Genomic DNA, 17,561 nt, shown 5'->3' on the forward strand with positions numbered 1-17,561 from the left:
CCTCACCTAGCCCTTGGGACACTGACCAATCCAGTTTTCTGGATATCCACGGTGAGTACACATTACAGATCTGCATGGTATTGCCTTTGTTATATACAAAGATATGATGTAGATTCATAATGGATGTTCTGAAAACCAGAATGTCAAGGTATCTCCCAGGAATTGGGTTGAGAAACACATTTAAATTCTTGAATTGTGACCCTTGGGCAGGCAGGGAGGCAAGGGTGTGGCAGGGGATGCAAAAGCAAAATTGGATTCAGGGCACCACAACCCTTGAGCAGGCCCTGGTTATTATTCAGTTAGGTCTAAGGATCAACACCTCCTAATGTGCCACAGAAAAGGTATTTTCCATGTACTTCCAAGGGACTGCAGTTTTCACTCTTATATTTCTCCGAATCTAACTTCCGATATACTATGAAGCACAAAAAAATTTCAAATGCATGAATTTTGAAAACCACATGCGGTGCTGAAACGACCTTTTATGAATCTGGAAATGGTAAGCAGCCTAAATTATCTGATTATAATAATTTGCCTGTTTTCAATGGAGTTTATGGAGGGCAGGCGATTGGCACAGCATATCCTAATTATTTCTGCTACAGGTAAAATTGGGGTGTATCACTGGCAGAGGACGAGACCTTTATGCATTTAAAAGTCTCACTCTTATTCTTCACCAATAAGTCCTTCTATTATTGATCTGCCACACTGTACGTGACCGCCATACAGATTTAATTCGAACTGCACCTTGCAAAGTGGATATATTACAACAGGAGCAGCCAGGCCTCAGCCACACAGCAGCAAACAAAGACATTCCGAGCCCCGTAAGGACACGTGTCTGTTGTCCCCCTCCAGACCACACCCCCCCCGCCCGCGCAAGCGCATTACTGATCGGTGTTACTTATGGCTCAGGGGCACAGGGCGGTTAGTTGTGACGTCATTTCCGTTTGGCTCGTACTGTACTTCCGTTCCTTCTTTCTTCGGGGCGAACACAGAGAGCAGCGGCCCTCCTCACTCCACCGCAGCAATGGAGTCGGAAAGCAAATACTTGCCCGAGCTGATGGCCGAGAAGGACAGCCTGGACATGTCCTTCACACACGCCATGAAGCTTCTGACCGCAGGTACGAGTCACTTAGGCCTCGGGGCGTCAGGCGTTGGTCCAGTCCCTTCGTCCCCCCGCCGCAGAGCTCTTGTCTTTGCTGAAACGTTGGCGCAGCCGAGAGGAGATACCTTGGCCCTACTGTCTGGGAAAGGAGACCCGGAGAAATGCGCGTGGATAATACCGGGTGCGGTTAATAGGGCTGCGGATAAACGGAACCCGCGCTCCGGGTTAACGAGACTCCCCTCCCCCCACCTCCACGCACGTTCTTTAGCGGCCATTTTGCGTCCTTGGCGCCTTACTGGATGACGCAATACAGGCGTGGGGAGGGGGTGGGGTTCGCGCGTTGCGTGGGGCGGGGCTAGAGCTTGGTGGAAGGACACGGATTGGAGGGAGCGGGAGGGCGACGCCGATCTCGCTATCGTTCGAGAACCTCTTTGTCTCTGGCTCTGCTGCTGCTGTGTTCTAAATTCGCTTCCGCATTATATCGGTTATATCCAAAGTGACCTTCCTTCCTGGTTTGGGGGCCAGTGTGATAAACAGAAGGATGCAACAGGCTTTTACTCCTCCACCCCCCCCCCCAAAAAAAAAAAAAATCTGGCCACAGTTGACATGGGGTCTTGACTCCTCCACTAAAACTTGCAAGTATTTAAGGTTGGAGTCACTCCAAAGTCCTGCACCCCTATCTATACAACTACTACTATTTAGCATTTCTATAGTGCTACAAGGAGTACGCAGTGCTGCACAAACATAGAAGAAAGACAGTCCCTGCTCAAAGAGCTTACAATCTAATAGAAAAAAAAAAAATAAAGTAATCAAATCAATTAATGTGAACGGGAAGGAAGAGAGAAGGGTAGGTGGAGGCGAGTGGTTACGAGTCAAAAGCAATGTTAGAGGTGGGCTTTCAGTCTAGATTTAAAGGTGGCCACGGATGGGGCAAGACGTAGGGGCTCAGGAAGTTTATTCCAGGTGTAGGGTGCAGCGAGACAGAAGGACTAATGCAGAAAACTGATATGAACCGAAGGTGATTGCACAATGCAGAGAGAGCCTTGTGGTAGAGCACGCAGTCTACTATGAAATCGCTAAAAAAAAAAGAAATCAACGAGTATGCAAATTTACAGCAGTAATCAGCAGCTTATTGTTAAATGTTACTTTCCCTGCTTGAGCTGTGATTGGTTCAGGCATTGACAGGAAGAGTTATTTTTTAATTCAGGAGGTCTTTTACGAGGCGGTGTTAAGCCCAACTACAGCAGTAGTTCCCACCACTTCTGGCACTACAAAAATATATATTGTTTGTAGTGCTGATGGTTACCCAGTGGTAGGGTTACCATAGCACAGGAGCCCTTACCTCAGTGGGTGGCTGTAAGTGCTCCTCCTGAAATGGCCGCACAGCAGTTGGTTCACTTGCTGCACAATATCATAGTGAAGCTAGTAGAAAATCTTACGTTCAAACAACCGATCAAATACAGGATTTCTAGCACTGTCTGGTAGGCGGAAAAGCCTCAAGCAGATGATGGCACACTCCTTTGTCAATATAAATTAACTTTTAGGGAGGCCCACATACTCATCACAGGCTAAAAAACCTCCTATCTTTATTATAACGTCGCTCTAGTACTGCTCAATGTCATAAATCTGAAAAGAGACTTAGCTTTCCAGCCACCCAGTCGTATGCTGAAATTCTGTTAGGGCCGTGGCTAGCTGTCAGAATTTCAGCATATAACTGGGAGGCTGGAAAGCTGTCTCTTTTTCAGATTTATGACATTGAGCAGTACTAGAGAGACATTATAATAAAGAGAGGAGGTTTTTTAGCCTGTGATGAGTACGTGGGCCTCCCTAAAAGTTAATTTATATTGACAAAGGAGTGTCCTATCATCTGCTTGAGGGTCACTTGCTGCACAGCCATTTCTTTACAAAAAAACAAAACAAAAAAGTAGTAGTGTGTTCTTTCGAGGAGAATTGTCTGGATGGTGATTGGTCTGTTTATGATGAGGAAACAGATTGGCCTGGGAAGGATCTCCTAGTCCTTGTGGCTTCGTGGTTGGTTGGCTGATGCTAGTTTGTTTCCCTTTTAAGTGCTCATTGTTTGAGGAGCTGGATAAGTTGGTCAGAAGTCAGCAGGAAAAGGATCGTTGGCAAGAGGGTGTTTACAGGACGCTCATTGTATCGACTGGATAGATCTGGCCTGGCTTCCTAGGGCTATTATTTCCAGCAGATCATGCCCTTTCACAAGAGGCCGGTTTTGCTGCTGTAGGGGCCTCAAGAACCTCCCAATGAAGGTGTTCAGATCAGCTGACCAGTACTGGTTGGAGCAAGGCTGCAAGATTTTTATCGGCAGTGGACCCAGATAACCTCCAGAAAGAACACATGGGTGGTTGCAGAAAAATTGATTTTTATTAACGGTACTAATTGTCCCAAAGCTGCCTTTTGGGTGAGGATGAATTGACACTAATGCTTGGTGAAGGTTATGGACAAGACCATGTAGCAGTTCTGCAGATGTCCATTAGGGTATCTACAAAAGCATTCAGTGGTAGCTGCTTTTAAGGTGGTGGTGTGCGATCCTGCCTCAGTTTGCTTGTGGGTGGCAAAACGCTGTGCAGTCAGAAACCAGGTTGATAGTGTTTAAATGCAGGCTTTCCTGGGTGGTTCAGATAATGGAAAACCTCTCACTTTGTTACACATTAAGTACTTCAAGATAGTAGAGCCGCACACTTCTACTGTCAAGGGAATGGAGCTTTTTTTTTTTTTCCGTCTGGCCTAGGGGTGGGGTTCCAGGAAGAAAACATGAAGGGTAATAGTTGATGTAAAAATCAAAGCTTTTGGGATGAATACACTTGATGGTAATAAAACTGAAATGGGGAGTGTAATGGACTAATGCCTGACTCAGTTTTCTAGCTGAAGTGATGGCTATTAGAAAATACTATCTTTGTTAGATGTATTTGAGGGACATTTATGCCAGAGGCTGAAAGGGTGACTGTGTAGGCCCACAAGAACAAATTAGGGGTTCATTAAACTTTCCCTAAATTGTCGGATGTGGATAGTGGTTTTGACCTCTGATGGAAAGCAGTATGTCGATACAGCCGATAAACTGTCTCTGAATAACTACATCTAAGGCCTGACAGAGATGGGATTTGATATTGCAAACCAGTTTACATATGTACATGGGGCAATAGAGGGTTAAGTGACTTGAAAGAAGCTGCAATGGGATCGAGCCCTGCTCTAGGAGATAGCCTAGTGCCTGCAGAACAGGGTCAGGCGATGGGATCATAGTAGCTTGTAGCTATCCAGTGTGCAATGTCATACATCTGGTATGATTTGGTAGGATTTTCTGTTCTGATTAGTTGCCAGGTTTCTCCTGAAACACTTCAGGCAATCGATAATAGTTTGAAATGTTAGGCACAGTTTGACTGCAATGCCTGTTCTTGAGGCTTTTTGATGCCTTATGGAAGGTCCAGTAGACACAATGTGAGTAGAATTGTTGAAAATATCGTTGGTGATATGTCTGCTTAGAGAATTTGGAGTGTGAAATTGAGAGCTGAGCAGATGGCTGAGAGGTCCGCTCCCTGAACTGACTTCAAGTCCAAAAATAATTGTTCAACTATCTTTGAACATAAGAGTAGCCTTACTGGGTCAGACCAATGGTCCATCTAGCCCACTATCCTGTTTCCAACAGTGTCCAAAGCAGGTCACAAGTACCTTCAGAAACCCAAATTGTGGCAACATTTCATTCTACCAATCCCAGGGCGAAAATGTTTGCTCCTTAAGGCAAGGGATGTCTACAAGACAGGTCTTTATGTAGTCCAGACTCCCCAAGCCAAGCTCGTCTGGTCATTGCTGCCATGTGAGTGGCAGTAACACAGGCATTGATGGTGTGAGTACAATGGTAGGCACATTTCTGTAGATTTAGATGTTGACAATGTGGTCTTGAGGTCCGTGGAGGAATCAAGTTCTTCACAATTTGTTGGAGTGAATGAAGGTTGTGTAGCATCTGGAGTTGGTTACTAGCACTTCCATTGTTTCCTGCTAAACCGCCATACCTACCTTCCTAACAGGATTTGCACATAAGATATAGATGGCTTGGTTTTGTTTCCAGTGCTACAGACTGATGCAGTAGCTGCAATTTGGTCATCCTCTGGGCAGAATGAACCCTATTTCCAGTTTGAGACCAAGAATAGAAACTGGTATCTTCAGGAGCTGAAGGTCCTGGAGGACTTGGTGAACTGGAAGGGTGTTTATTTCTTGTGGTGCACTCTGTGATTATAGCATGGCCTGGCGTTCTCCTTTGTTACTGGATGCTGGTGAAGGACCTAGCTTCAAAACGTTGGGGATCTTAACTACGAACTTTGATGTTTGTCCCAGTGCTGCAGCATGGGGCCATATGGCATATATTTTATCCAGTTCTTGATTTTAACGAAGTTCCTGTTCCATAATTATTGTACTGGCAGGAACATAAGAGATTGTAGATGGATTGTGAGTCCTATTCATCCTGAAGTGAATATTCCCAGGAGCCACAAAAAAAAACTGCATCTTTGATTCTCCCGTAATGCCTGAAGAACCACATTGATGTCCTGAATGAATCTTTACAGAAGCTGAGGAGTCTACGAGCTGGTGTTGCTTTTTATGTAGTGTGAAGAGATGATAAAGGCATTTGCCTGCTCCTTCGTTCACTTCTGCTGCATTTGAGCTGGGGATCAGAAAGTGAGCTGGAATCCAAAAGTTTCTGCTTTTGCCCTTCCTGTGGGGGTTTTATCTTTAAATTTAATATACCAGAGCAGTTCACAACAGAATAAGTTAAAACTGAAATAAAAGCAGAACTCCATAGTGTGAGGAAAGAGCCATTCAGACATGAAGTAGATAAAATACATATTAATTATTCAAGAACCGTAGTATCCCCATTTAAGGACCTGTAAAAGCTACATGAAACAAGTCTTGAAATTAACCTGTGTTCTACCTAGTGCAGGGCATTTGGGGGAGAAACACTGTAACTGACAGGATCAGCTTACAGTTCATCAACCATTGTAGGAGTAAGAGGCAGCACTGAGAGATTAGTCTTAGAGACATGTTACGTGAGGGTTGAATATAGATACCATTGTGATGGAGAAGAGGGGTCCCAGAGCTCCCTTCAACCACCAGTGATTGAAGTGCTGGGTTCAAGGAGCGAACAGACTAGTGGTTCTGAGGCACCCATGTGGTCCTTGGTGCCAGAATAATTGGGTTGGCAGGACCCAAACCATAAACAGCTTTAAAAATCAAAGACAATAACTTTAAACTCAATCCTGGCCTTACAAGGAAGCCAGTGTAATTTAATCAAGGCGTAACATGCTCATTTCTAATTGACTTGGTTTGATTTGATTTTCAGCTATCCTCGTGGCCTATAGATATTGTCTAATTCATCTAGCTTGTCCTTTATCGTGCTTAATTTCTGTCTACCCTTTCTGTGAAGAAGTGTGTTGAGGGGGGGGGGGAACTTGGATTGCATATGGAGAAATTAATTTTTGCTGTTATCGTAGAAATTGAAAGGATTCAAAAAGGCGAGGCAAAGAAGGAAGAAGATGAGACCTATCTGGATTTGTTTTCTCACAAGAACATGAAACTGAAGGAACGTGTCCTTATCCCTGTCAAGCAGTACCCAAAGGTAATACGAGTACGGGGGGGGGGGGGGGGGTGAAAGATGGACAACTCCAGTTTTTCTTCTATCCCTGTAGGTACCCAATATTATAGGGAAACTACACCTACTGCTCGAGCACTTTGGGAAGTATTTCTTCTTGCTCTCCTCAAAGGCTTTGATTTGGGTTTGTTTTACTTAAAAATTAATCAGGGTGATCTTGCTGTGAGCTTCTGTTTGAGATGGTGGTTACTTCTATAGATTTCCATGATAGCCTTTGACATTTAGAGTGAGGGGGACATTTAAAAACACACAGGCCCCAGTGATCAAATCCCCTGTGCTGTTCCGAACGGCCTGGAAAATTAGCACTGGAATAGCGCAGGGGATTGAAACCCTCGTGATCAAAACTAATGGCATGCAAATGTATGCATGCTATTAGTTTTGATAGTTCTGTGAGAGGATTGTGCCTGGGCATGCACCCAGTTGACAGGTGTGGACTGTGGGGGAGGGGGAGCTGGACCTGTTGTAGGTATTTCTACAGCCCCCCAAAACACAAAAAAAAACTCTGGTGGCCCAGTGGGCAACCCTCCCCCTATACCTTGCAATGTGCTACCTCCAAAATGGTGATGCACTGGGTGAGGCAGCGCATCACCATTTTGGAGGTGGCACTGGAAGGAGGAGGGAGTGCTACTCCCTCAGTCATTGCAAGTTACATTGAGGGTTAGGGGAGCACTAGACCACCAGGGTTGATTTGCCATCGGAGTTTTTTTGGTGTTAGAGGACTGTGTGGGGGTGGGGCACATAAGCATGCAAATGCATGCTGGACAGGGTTCCCCAATGCGCCCCAAACCCTAACACCAGGTCCGAGCTGGCATAGGGTTTGGCGTGCTGCACGCTCAGCATTGGTGTGGGGGGGTGGAATAGCAAATTACTTGTTTAGCATGCATTTGCGTGTTACTTGTGGTCAGAGCCTGTGAGCGCAGCAGCGTTTGATATGCTCACAGGCTCTGATCATGGGGCAGAAGCAAACTCGGGCGCTAGTATAACGATAATGGCCTCTAGCACCTGCGTTTGCTTCTGATCACCAGCCCCACAGTGCACGCACACAGCTGAATATATTAACATGAATCATCAGTACAGCTACATTCTGTAGTATTTAGTATTAGAGTCCTACAAATACACAGTGTTTGCCAGTTGTGCTTTTTAAATTTTCACTTCATGGCAGAGTTTGGAGGGGGTGCTTTAGTGTCCTCTTTCATCATTTGCTTCACTATTTGGGTTTCTGCTGCTGACACGGTGCGGGGTGAACCTTGTCCATACATTATTTGACTTACCTCCGTTTTGAAGAAACTTGTGAGCTAGTGCATAGCAAATTCAAAGGCAGTTTAGGAGGTAGACATCTTGAAAATCAACAAATCAAAACAGTGTAACAGACATATAAATAGAGGCATGATACATAATACACATGACATATTCAAGATACCACCCATGACGTCCCCAAGTGTGTGGAAGAGGATGACTGTATTACTTTTTTTTTTTTTTTTTTTTAATTTTAATTTCAGGGTCTTTATTCACAGTTGGGGATTCTTCTCCCACTTTAGACCCAGCCACCCACTGTTCTACTCTGGTTAGTGCATCAATGATCCTGAGGCTAGGAGCCATGTATAAGGACCCCTAAATCGCTATTGGTGGATCAAAATCCAGCCACTTGTGTTGCTCTTACCATTGAATGCAGAAGACAAAGGCATGAATGACCTCTACGTGCCCTCTGCCCTTTTCATGAGATGTCTGCATTTGTACTTATCTCTCCCTTTATATTAAGAGTGCTGAAATGCTTTTGGGTCTGTCTTGATTAGCTGACACTTAACATTTAATTTTTTTCTTTCTTAGTTTAATTTTGTTGGGAAGATTTTGGGGCCACAGGGAAACACCATTAAGAGACTTCAGGAAGATACTGGAGCAAAGATCTCCGTCCTGGGGAAAGGGTCCATGAGAGATAAAGCAAAGGTAAGAAGGCCAGCCAGCCTCTGCTGGGGCAGAGGAGTCTAGGCCTGGAGGGGATATGTGCATGTTAGAGGTAAATTTTTTTTAATGCCTTTTGTAAACACAAGTGCTGTGCTGTTGTCCTCTGCACACCTATCAGCATATATTAATATTCTTTGCTTAATTAGAAACCTAGATAAATGAAGGCAGATAAAGACCATATGGCCTATGCAGTCTGTTCACCTATGCCATCTACTTTCCCTTCCTCTCCCCTAGAGATCCTTTTTGCTTGTCTCGAGCTTTCTTGAATTCAGATACAGTTTGTCTCCACGACCTCCACTGGGAGGCCATTCCATGAATTCACCACCCTGTCCGTGAGGTATTTTCTCAGGTCTGAGTCTGCCCATTACTGCAGTTGGGAAACCTGTATAGAGAGCTGGGCTCAGGCATGACAAGCTGTTGGCTCAACAGTCCCTTCCTAGACTTCTAACACAGTTGGAACTGGCTTTTATTGGGCTTGAGAGTGTGATGGCCTTTTTGAGTGAATGGTGAAAACTGGGCCCTAGCAAGAATGTTGGTCTAGGCTACATAAGTACTTTGTTTTCTTAATGGGTTCAAATCCACAGAGTACTTGATCTGCTGTACATGTCATCTTTATGGATACTTGTATGCTAAAAATTTGTTTTATCCAAACACTTTAACTTCAGGAGGAAGACCTACGTAAAGGAGGGGATCCAAAATATGCCCATCTGAGTATGGATTTGCACGTCTTCATTGAAGTCTTTGGGCCACCATGTGAAGCGTATACCCGCATGGCACATGCCATGGAAGAAGTGAAGAAGTTCCTTGTCCCGGTATGTATTGAAGTCAACTTTATAGTTTGCCCTACTCCATTCCCTCCTGCTGTTGTCCCAGTCCTGTTCACTCTTATTTTATTTATTTTTTTGGTGGGGGGGGGGGGGGGGAGGGAATGTTGGGAGATGTTTGTAAAATGTAGCTTTGTAGGGTCTGAGATGCTTACACAAGAGGGAACCTTGCACACGTATTTATGAGGGATGTGAACTGTGTAGGAGATGGGTAGGATTTGGATACTGTGGGAGGGTTCGGGTTCATTTAAACAATGCTCTAAACTACAAGAACCATAACTGTAATAAAGGAAATGGAGAGGGTTTTCATCGTGGACCTGTAGGTCTGCTTCAGTGGAGGTTGGGTATAAGCTGTGTTGAATCGTACATAGTCAGTCTTTGCCCTATTTTAATTCCTGAGTGAATCGATAACCTCATGGAATGCAGATGGCTGGGATTCACACATTGTGCAGGTTTTGAGCTAGTTGGGTAGGGATGGAGAAACAGTTTGCAAATGAAGGGGGGGGGTGGGGTGGGGTGGAAAGGGTGTAGTCAGCCATGTTACTCAGCTGGGCCCTACATACAGAGGGCAATAGTAACATCTCGCCTTGTTCTAGGACGGGATGGTCCAGTGGAGAGGGTTATCAAGGAACACACATGTAAGTATACACAGCGCCTGTCTTAGCAGTTCCCTCCATAGTTACACAGTACTGTCTCATCAGCTCTGGCTTCTCTTTCTGTGGGGTTCTCACATGTGGGTCTGCTGGTAGATGATACACCAGAGAAGACTATTGGGGTTTTTCTTGCTGCATGTGAAACAAGGGGGGCGGGAGGGGTGCTGTAGATTAGGTTAAACCATAACACAGTCTTCAGCCAACTTGCTCTGTATCTCATATAGAGAAGACATGACCAGGGGAATACTACAGAGTCTGAAATGCAACTACTTCTCGCAGGGCTCTTCAGCCACTACAGTGCATACTGTGGGCCTTGTAATTTGATAACGTAGCTGCAGAAGGTGCAATAAAACTTGTTTATTTCTAGTCATTGGCCAAATAGAAATATATTTTTTTGTTCACAAGATGTACCACACTGCCTGTTGATATAAAGCTAGCTTCTCTCCAGTGACAGGCTGCTTTGTGAAGATTAGACCTCTTGGATAGCCTGCCAGATTCTATTTGCCAGTTGAAAATTGTGTGTTCTTTTTTTTTTACAGTTTTGTAATTGTTAAAACATGTAATGGCTTGAGCATTCAGTACCTTTTAAATTGGTGGCAGAGTGAACTGGACATCTAAGATGCCCATCTGCAGAGGCACACTGAATAGTATACCTAAGGAATATAAACTGGGGATAAGCTGTACAAGGCAGCCACCATCTGAAGGCGCAAATGGATTTCCTTAGTGTCCTTACTAACAGTCCAGAACCTGTGGGTTGTGCCCATTAGCCAGCAGATGGAGACAGCATAAAGAATTGTGGGCTCTGCCCTATAAGGGCACTGTGCAGCCTGAAATCTTCAGCAGATGGCGACAGGTGAATCATGTAGTTCCTGGCCTAATCGGAGGGAAACTCGTGGTCCACTTGAGACAGTAGGGAGGTGTTCCCTTAAAAAAAAAAATAGTCTGGAGCAGGGGTTATTGCAGAAAAGTCTTCCTCTCCCATATTTTTCTCTCTCTTCATTTCATTAAAGAGGAAAGTTGTTTGAAAGGTCTGTACCTCTTAAATACCAGAAGACTTGCAGCTCTGTAAGTAGAGAGACCAAATTCTTCTCAGGGGTCACTTGGTTTTCAAACATGCTTTTTCCCAGCTCAACATCATGGGCTTATTCAGTTCTCAGTGTCCATGCATATAATCCTCTGTCCATTTTTTTTTTTTTTGCACCCCTAAAGTATCAAAACAAAAAATGCCATTGTTCAGCCTGTAGTACTTCAGAATTAAAAATGAGCACTGCATAATTGCTAAAAGTCTAAAATGGCAGTAGTTGCCACAAATTGTTGATATTTATAGCATTTATACCCCGCTCTTTCCCGCTTGATAGCAGGCTCAGTGCGGCTTACAAGCTATGGTGCAGATACATAGAGATAACACAGAGTGTGATCTGATAAAGTGTATGTTTTTGGACTGAGTGAGCCATGACAAGGGGTGTTGTATGGTCCAGTACTGAAGGTTTCCTAAGTCCCTCACTTGAGTCTGAAAATGTTTTGTGTATGACCATGTACTACTACGATCTATAGAAACATATATTTTACAAAATATAACTTCAGTTATTTGGATTTTGCTCACACCTTTCCAGTAGTAGCAATTCCTTTGATCCTCTTCCCTCTCTGCCCCTCCTCCCTCCCCTTCACAAATTATTTTCTAACACAGCAAGGGCAGAGGGAGCTCTGATTCTTTTAACCCCCCCCCCCCCCCCCCCCCCAAACCACCAAATGCTCTTACCCAGATTCTGCCTTCTCTCATTTTATTTTATTTTTTTATTTTTGTTACATTAGTACCCCGCGCTTTTCCCCACTCATGGCAGGCTCAATGCGGCAGGCAATGGAGGGTTAAGTGACTTGCCCAGAGTCACAAGGAGCTGCCTGTGCCGGGAATCGAACTCAGTTCCCCAGGACCAAAGTCCTCCCTGTGCAGTTTGCATTTTTTTTTTGTTTCTTATTGAGAGTCACTTGTATAGCTTTGAGTATTCTGAGAGGGTTGTGGTTCTAAGGAAGGAAGATAACGGAAACCAAAGAACAGTCCTCTGCAAGCAACAAACGCACTGCATTCGGCACACCAAAATTCCACTCAAATTTTTATTAGTTGGCAAACAGACTCAACACGAATCGTATTTCAGCCAATGGATCTTCATCAGGAATCTGGATCTAACCGAATATGCATCTCTGAAACCAATAATGCAAATGGCAAAACAATAGCTTTTCCAAAATTGGTTATCCAAAATCAGTTTACTTGTAGTATTCAGACACCACAGCGTCAATAGCTGACTGCAGCTCAAGTGAAAAGAGGAAGAAATTTTGACCTATTCAGTATTGAAAGAAGGTGAATTGCACCCTTAGGATATCCAGATTTTGTATGGAGACTCCTTTCTGTGTGATTGTGACAGTGAGGAAAGGGGAGTTTGTCACCTCCCTGGACCTCACAGAAGTCTATCTACTTGACAAGGACACCAAAGTGTTTGTTTTTGGGTTGTTTTTTCTTTGCATCACTATTATCAGCTGGCTTTGTGCTCTCCCAATCAGTTTAGCAAAAGCTGTCCAAGGTGATAGTGGTCGTGGTGGCAGCACTGCAGAAGGATCCTGATGCATTTTTGTTTGCATGATTGGTTGATTTTGGGCAAAAAATCCTTTCTGGAGAGCATCCAGGTCACTACTTGTGCAAGTTTTTGAGTCATTGAGCTGGGTGATCAAACCAGCCAAGAGTCATCCTTTGCAGAGTTTTGACTGGTTGCATCAGGACACAGTAATCAAAACAGAAGAACACAGACCCTCGTGGTCTTACAAACAAGTCAGGTGCACAGCAAGGATGATGACAACCCCCCCCCCCCCCAAAAAAAAAAAAAAAAAAAAAACTAAACAGCAGACTTATGTCCAATGTATTGAAGCTTTATTCACAACATCCAAGACTCGACACGAGTCGTGTTTCACCTAAAAATGGCCTGCCTCAACATTAGTTTATGGAGAATCAGCCGTAAGGTACACAAATTTATGCTTCCTCCTCAACCCTCCAGACCGGTCAAGACGCTTGGGTTATACTCGCCTACCAGCAGAGGGAGACTGAGAACACTAACTTCAAACTATGTACATATAACCTGTGCCTAGCCATCTGTCGTCAGTATTTTCTCAGTCTCAGCAGAGGGTAGAAACGCAACCTGTGCAGCTTGTCCGGTCTGGTAGGATTCAGAGATTATTTAGGAGCTTCTTTTGGTCTGTTTTTAGCTCTTATCCCTGTGCCTGGAAGACTTTAGTGTGCTGGGGGTTGGTGGGTCCGGTGGGGGCTGCCATTGTCCCCTTTGGGGTGTCACACCCGGGTGGCCGGGTCCCTCCCCCTAACTGGCTCTCCCGTTTGGGCAGCTTTGTGCTTCGGCTGCAGTTCTGTGCTGCAGCCTTGAGTGCCGTGTAGTTTTAGCAGCAGCAGGGCTCAATTTCAAGCTGCAATAAAGTTTGACAAAAAAAAAAAAAAAAATCTAAGTCTCCCTGAGATCGAAGGCCCAGACGGTGTTGAGAGCTGAGTGGGCTGCACTCTGGGGTTCTGGAGCTGTTCAGCGGTTTTGGGGCGCTGCTTTTGCAGGCTACGGGTGAGTGAGTTTCGGGCTGTCAGCTGTTTGTTTAGGCACGCGATGTCGGGAAAGCCGCTGCAATGCAGATCTTGTGCGCGCCGGGGGGTTGACGCGGTTGGCGGTTCCTGCCGTTTAAGTGGTGAACCGAAGTCTTCTACCTCCGCTCCGCCGGTGTTAGCGGCGGAGGTACCCGCGTCTGGCCCTCCAGAGCCTGCAGCGCCTCAGTCTAGCAGCGTGGCTGCGGTCCCGATTTTGGAATCAGCACCGCAAGGCCAGGAGTTGGAGGACCTATAGGCAGTCCGTTCTCGGGTTTTTCTGGGGGGGGGGGGGGGGGAGACGTGCCTGGTTGGATGGGTTTCCCGCCGGATTTTATTTGGAGTTTATTCCAGGCCTGGCAGGCAGGGCCGACGCGAGCGGAGCCCCCTAGTTTTGGGACCGGGGGGGGGGGGGGCTAGTGTTAAGAGACCACATGTGGAGTGGTCTGAGGACTTGGAAAGTTTTTCCCCTCCGGAGTCAGAGGGCGATTTTAGTCCCCTGGAGGAGGATGAGGGGACGTTGGCTGGTGATAAGGAGCTTGCTGTGCCTGGGGAGGACCCTTCGGTGGTCCGCATTTTTCACCGGGATGAGTTGGCGGAACTTATTGAGCAGGTGTCGTCGACTCTCAAGTTTGAGGCGTCGGCTCCAGTGGCAGCCGGGACGCAGGATCCATTGGTTAAGGGGATTCGGCAGGTATCTCGTACTTTCCCTATGAACGCGGATCTGAGAAAAATGATTACCCAGTAGTGGCGTTCGCCAGAAGATCAGTGTAAAGTGGCTCGAGCCATGGCTAAGCTGTACCCGCTTCCGCAGGAGGCTAGAGATTCCATCCGGCCTCCACCTGTGGATGCCGTGGTGACGGCTGTGACTAAGGCTACAGCTATTCCTATGGATGGGGGGGCCGCGTTGCGGGACCCGCAGGACAGGAAATTGGAGACGTTTCTCAAGCGGAGTTTTGATTTGTCTGCCTTGGCGCTGCAGGCGTCGGTTTGTGGAGGTCTGGTGGCCCGGGCGTGTTTCTGCTGGGCTGAGTGGCTGCTGGATAGCCCGCCGGCTGATAGGGCTTCTTTAGTTCAAGAGTTGGCAAAGTTGGAGATGGGGTCGTCCTTCAAGGCTGATGCGCTGTGCGATTTGTTACGGGCTTCGGCTAAGAACATGACCCTGGCGGTGGCTGCTCGTCGGGCCCTGTGGTTGCGGGGCTGGGTGGCTGATGCTGCTTCTAAGGCAAAGCTGTGTTCGCTTCCGTTTAAAGGTTCTTTGCTTTTTGGGGAAGAGTTGGATACGTTGGTGAGGGGTCTTGGTGATGCAAAGGTTCCTCGTCTTCTGGAGCTTCGTCCTAAGGCTGCTAGGGGGTCCGCGGTGCGCGGCCGGTTTCAGGAAGCTCGGCGATATCGGCCTGGCATGTCCTCTGGGGGGACTAGGGGTCGTTTTTTCCAGAGAACTCAGTCCTTTCGAGGTGGTCACCGTGGAGTACGAGGTTCCTGTTCGGGAACGACCGGTGCGTCCCGTCCTTTGCAATGATGGTTTGGGGACCCAACCTCTGGTTCGCGTGGGAGCTCGTTTGCGCTTGTTTTACCAGAGGTGGGTCCAGATCACGTCAGATCAGTGGATGCTGCAGATTGTGCGAGATGGCTACGCGTTAGAGTTCGACAGTCCTCTGCCCGATTTCTTTCTCGTGTCTCCTTGTCATTCCAGGAGCAGTGCGAGAGACTGTCGCGTTTGGTCGATTTAGGAGCAGTAGTTCCGGTTCCTCCAAGAGAGCGCGGAACGGGTTCCATTTACTTCGTAGTTCCCAAAAAGGAGGATTCCTTTCGGCCCATTTTGGACCTCAAGAAGGTCAATGCAGCTCTGAAGGTTCCTTCCTTTCGAATGGAGACGTTACGCTCGGTCATTGTAGCGGTTCAGGAAGGAGAGTTTCTGACGTCTTTAGATCTGACGGAGGCTTACTTGCACATTCCCATCCTAGAGGCACACCAGCATTTTCTTCGCTTTGTGGTGTTGGGGAGACATTTTCAGTTTTGTGCTCTTCCATTTGGCCTGGCAACAGCGCCTCGCACTTTTTCCAAGGTCATGGTAGTGGTGGCGGCTGCGCTGCATTTGCAGGGCATTTTGGTCCATCCGTACCTAGACGACTGGTTGATTCGGGCCAAATCAAAGTCAGAGAGCGAGGAGGTCACCGGCCGGGTGGTGTCCTTTCTGCAGTCTCTCGGATGGGTTGTCGATGGCCAAGAGTCACCTCGTTCCGTTGCAGTCCCTAGAGTATTTGGGCGTCCGTTTCGACACAAGAGGCCATGTGTTTTTGACAGCTCCTCGCATTTCCAAGCTACAGTCTCAGATCCGGCAGCTCAGAGGGCGCCATCGACGCGGGAGTATCTTCAGGTGCTGGGTCTGATGGCGGCATCAATAGAGGTGGTGCCCTGGGCCAGGGCCCACATGAGACCTTTGCAGGTAGCGTTGTTGTCTCGCTGGTCTCCTCAATTTCAGAGTTTGGTGGAGAGGCTCTCGCTGCCGGAGGTGGCTCGGTGCAGTCTTCGCTGGTGGCTCCACTCTCCGAATCTAGCGAAGGGCATGCCGCTGGACACTCCAGATTGGGTGGTGCTAACCACGGATGCGAGTCTGTCAGGATGGGGGGCGCATTGTCTGGGTCTGGTGGCCCAAGGGTGTTGGACGTTGGAGGAGGCGAGTTGGTCCATCAATCTCCTGGAGACGCGAGCTATTCGGTTGGCTCTTCGGGCCTTTCAGAGTCTTCTAGACGGCAAGGCAGTCAGGGTTCTTTCAGACAATGCCACGGCCGTCGCTTATGTAAATCGACAGGGGGGAACGAAGAGTCCCGGGTTAGCTGTAGAGGCAACGGAGTTGCTGTCATGGGCAGAAGTTCATCTGCAGAGTCTATCGGCGGGACACATGGCAGGGGTGGACAACGTGAGTGCGGATTATCTGAGCAGGCACACATTGGATCCCGGAGAGTGGGCTCTCCATCCCTCCGTGTTCAAGCGGATAGTGTTGCAGTGGGTCGGCCAGTGTTGGATCTCATGGCGTCGGCCGACAATGCACAGGTCTCTTGGTTCTTCAGTCGTCGAAGGGATGCTCGAGCCGAGGGCATCGATGCGTTGGTGCTTCCGTGGCCAACTCAGCTGTTGCTCTACGTGTTTCCGCCGTGGCCACTGGTGGGCCGCGTGGTGCAGCGGATCGGTCGTCACTCGGAGTTAGTGGTTCTGATAGCGCCCAATTGGCCTCGTCGTCCGTGGTACGGAGATCTGATGCAGTTGCTGGTGCAGGATCCGATTCCCTTGGGGCCTCGGGTGCGACTGGTTCAGGGGCCGATCGAGATGGCAGATTCTTCTCCGTTCTTGCTTACGGCTTGGCTCTTGAAAGGCATCGGTTGAGAGAGAGGTTTTTCGGCCAGGGTGATTGATACGATGTTGAGGTCTCGCAAGAGGTCTACTTCTTTGGCGTATGTGCGGGTGTGGCGCACCTTCGAGAATTGGTGTCAAGAGCGGGACTATGTCCCTTTGCGTGCTTCGGTGGTGGAAGTTTTGGATTTTCTGCAGGATGGCTTGGAGAGGGGGCTGTCTTGTTTTAGAGGTAAGATTCGGGGAGTTTCCTTGGCGGCTTCTCCTGATGTGGGGCGGTTCCTGAAGGCAGTGAAGTTGATTTGGCCGCCTCGTCGTCCGATTGTTCCACCTTGGGATTTAAATTTGGTCCTGGAGGCTCTGGTGGCACCTCCGTTTGAAC

At 47.3% G+C, this 17,561-nt stretch overlaps 1 protein-coding gene across 3 annotated transcripts in view; it reads left to right on the forward strand.

Moving 5' to 3' along the window:
• Positions 1-944: 944 nt before the first annotated feature.
• KHDRBS1 (KH RNA binding domain containing, signal transduction associated 1) overlaps positions 945-17,561 on the forward strand; it is a 54,017-nt gene continuing 37,400 nt past the window's right edge. Inside the window, exons 1-5 of one of the 3 annotated variants that reach the window (XM_030219653.1) lie at positions 945-1,115; positions 6,601-6,725; positions 8,586-8,702; positions 9,386-9,532; positions 10,141-10,182. In XM_030219653.1, coding sequence (XP_030075513.1) covers positions 1,022-1,115; positions 6,601-6,725; positions 8,586-8,702; positions 9,386-9,532; positions 10,141-10,182 — 525 coding nt within the window. In that variant the 5' untranslated portion in view covers positions 945-1,021. The remainder of the gene's footprint in view (positions 1,116-6,600; positions 6,726-8,585; positions 8,703-9,385; positions 9,533-10,140; positions 10,183-17,561) is intronic. The other 2 variants (XM_030219651.1, XM_030219652.1) reach the window with 2 other exon arrangements.

Source organism: Microcaecilia unicolor, chromosome 11, assembly GCF_901765095.1.
Source record: "Microcaecilia unicolor chromosome 11, aMicUni1.1, whole genome shotgun sequence".
Taxonomy (NCBI): Eukaryota; Metazoa; Chordata; class Amphibia; order Gymnophiona; family Siphonopidae; genus Microcaecilia; species Microcaecilia unicolor.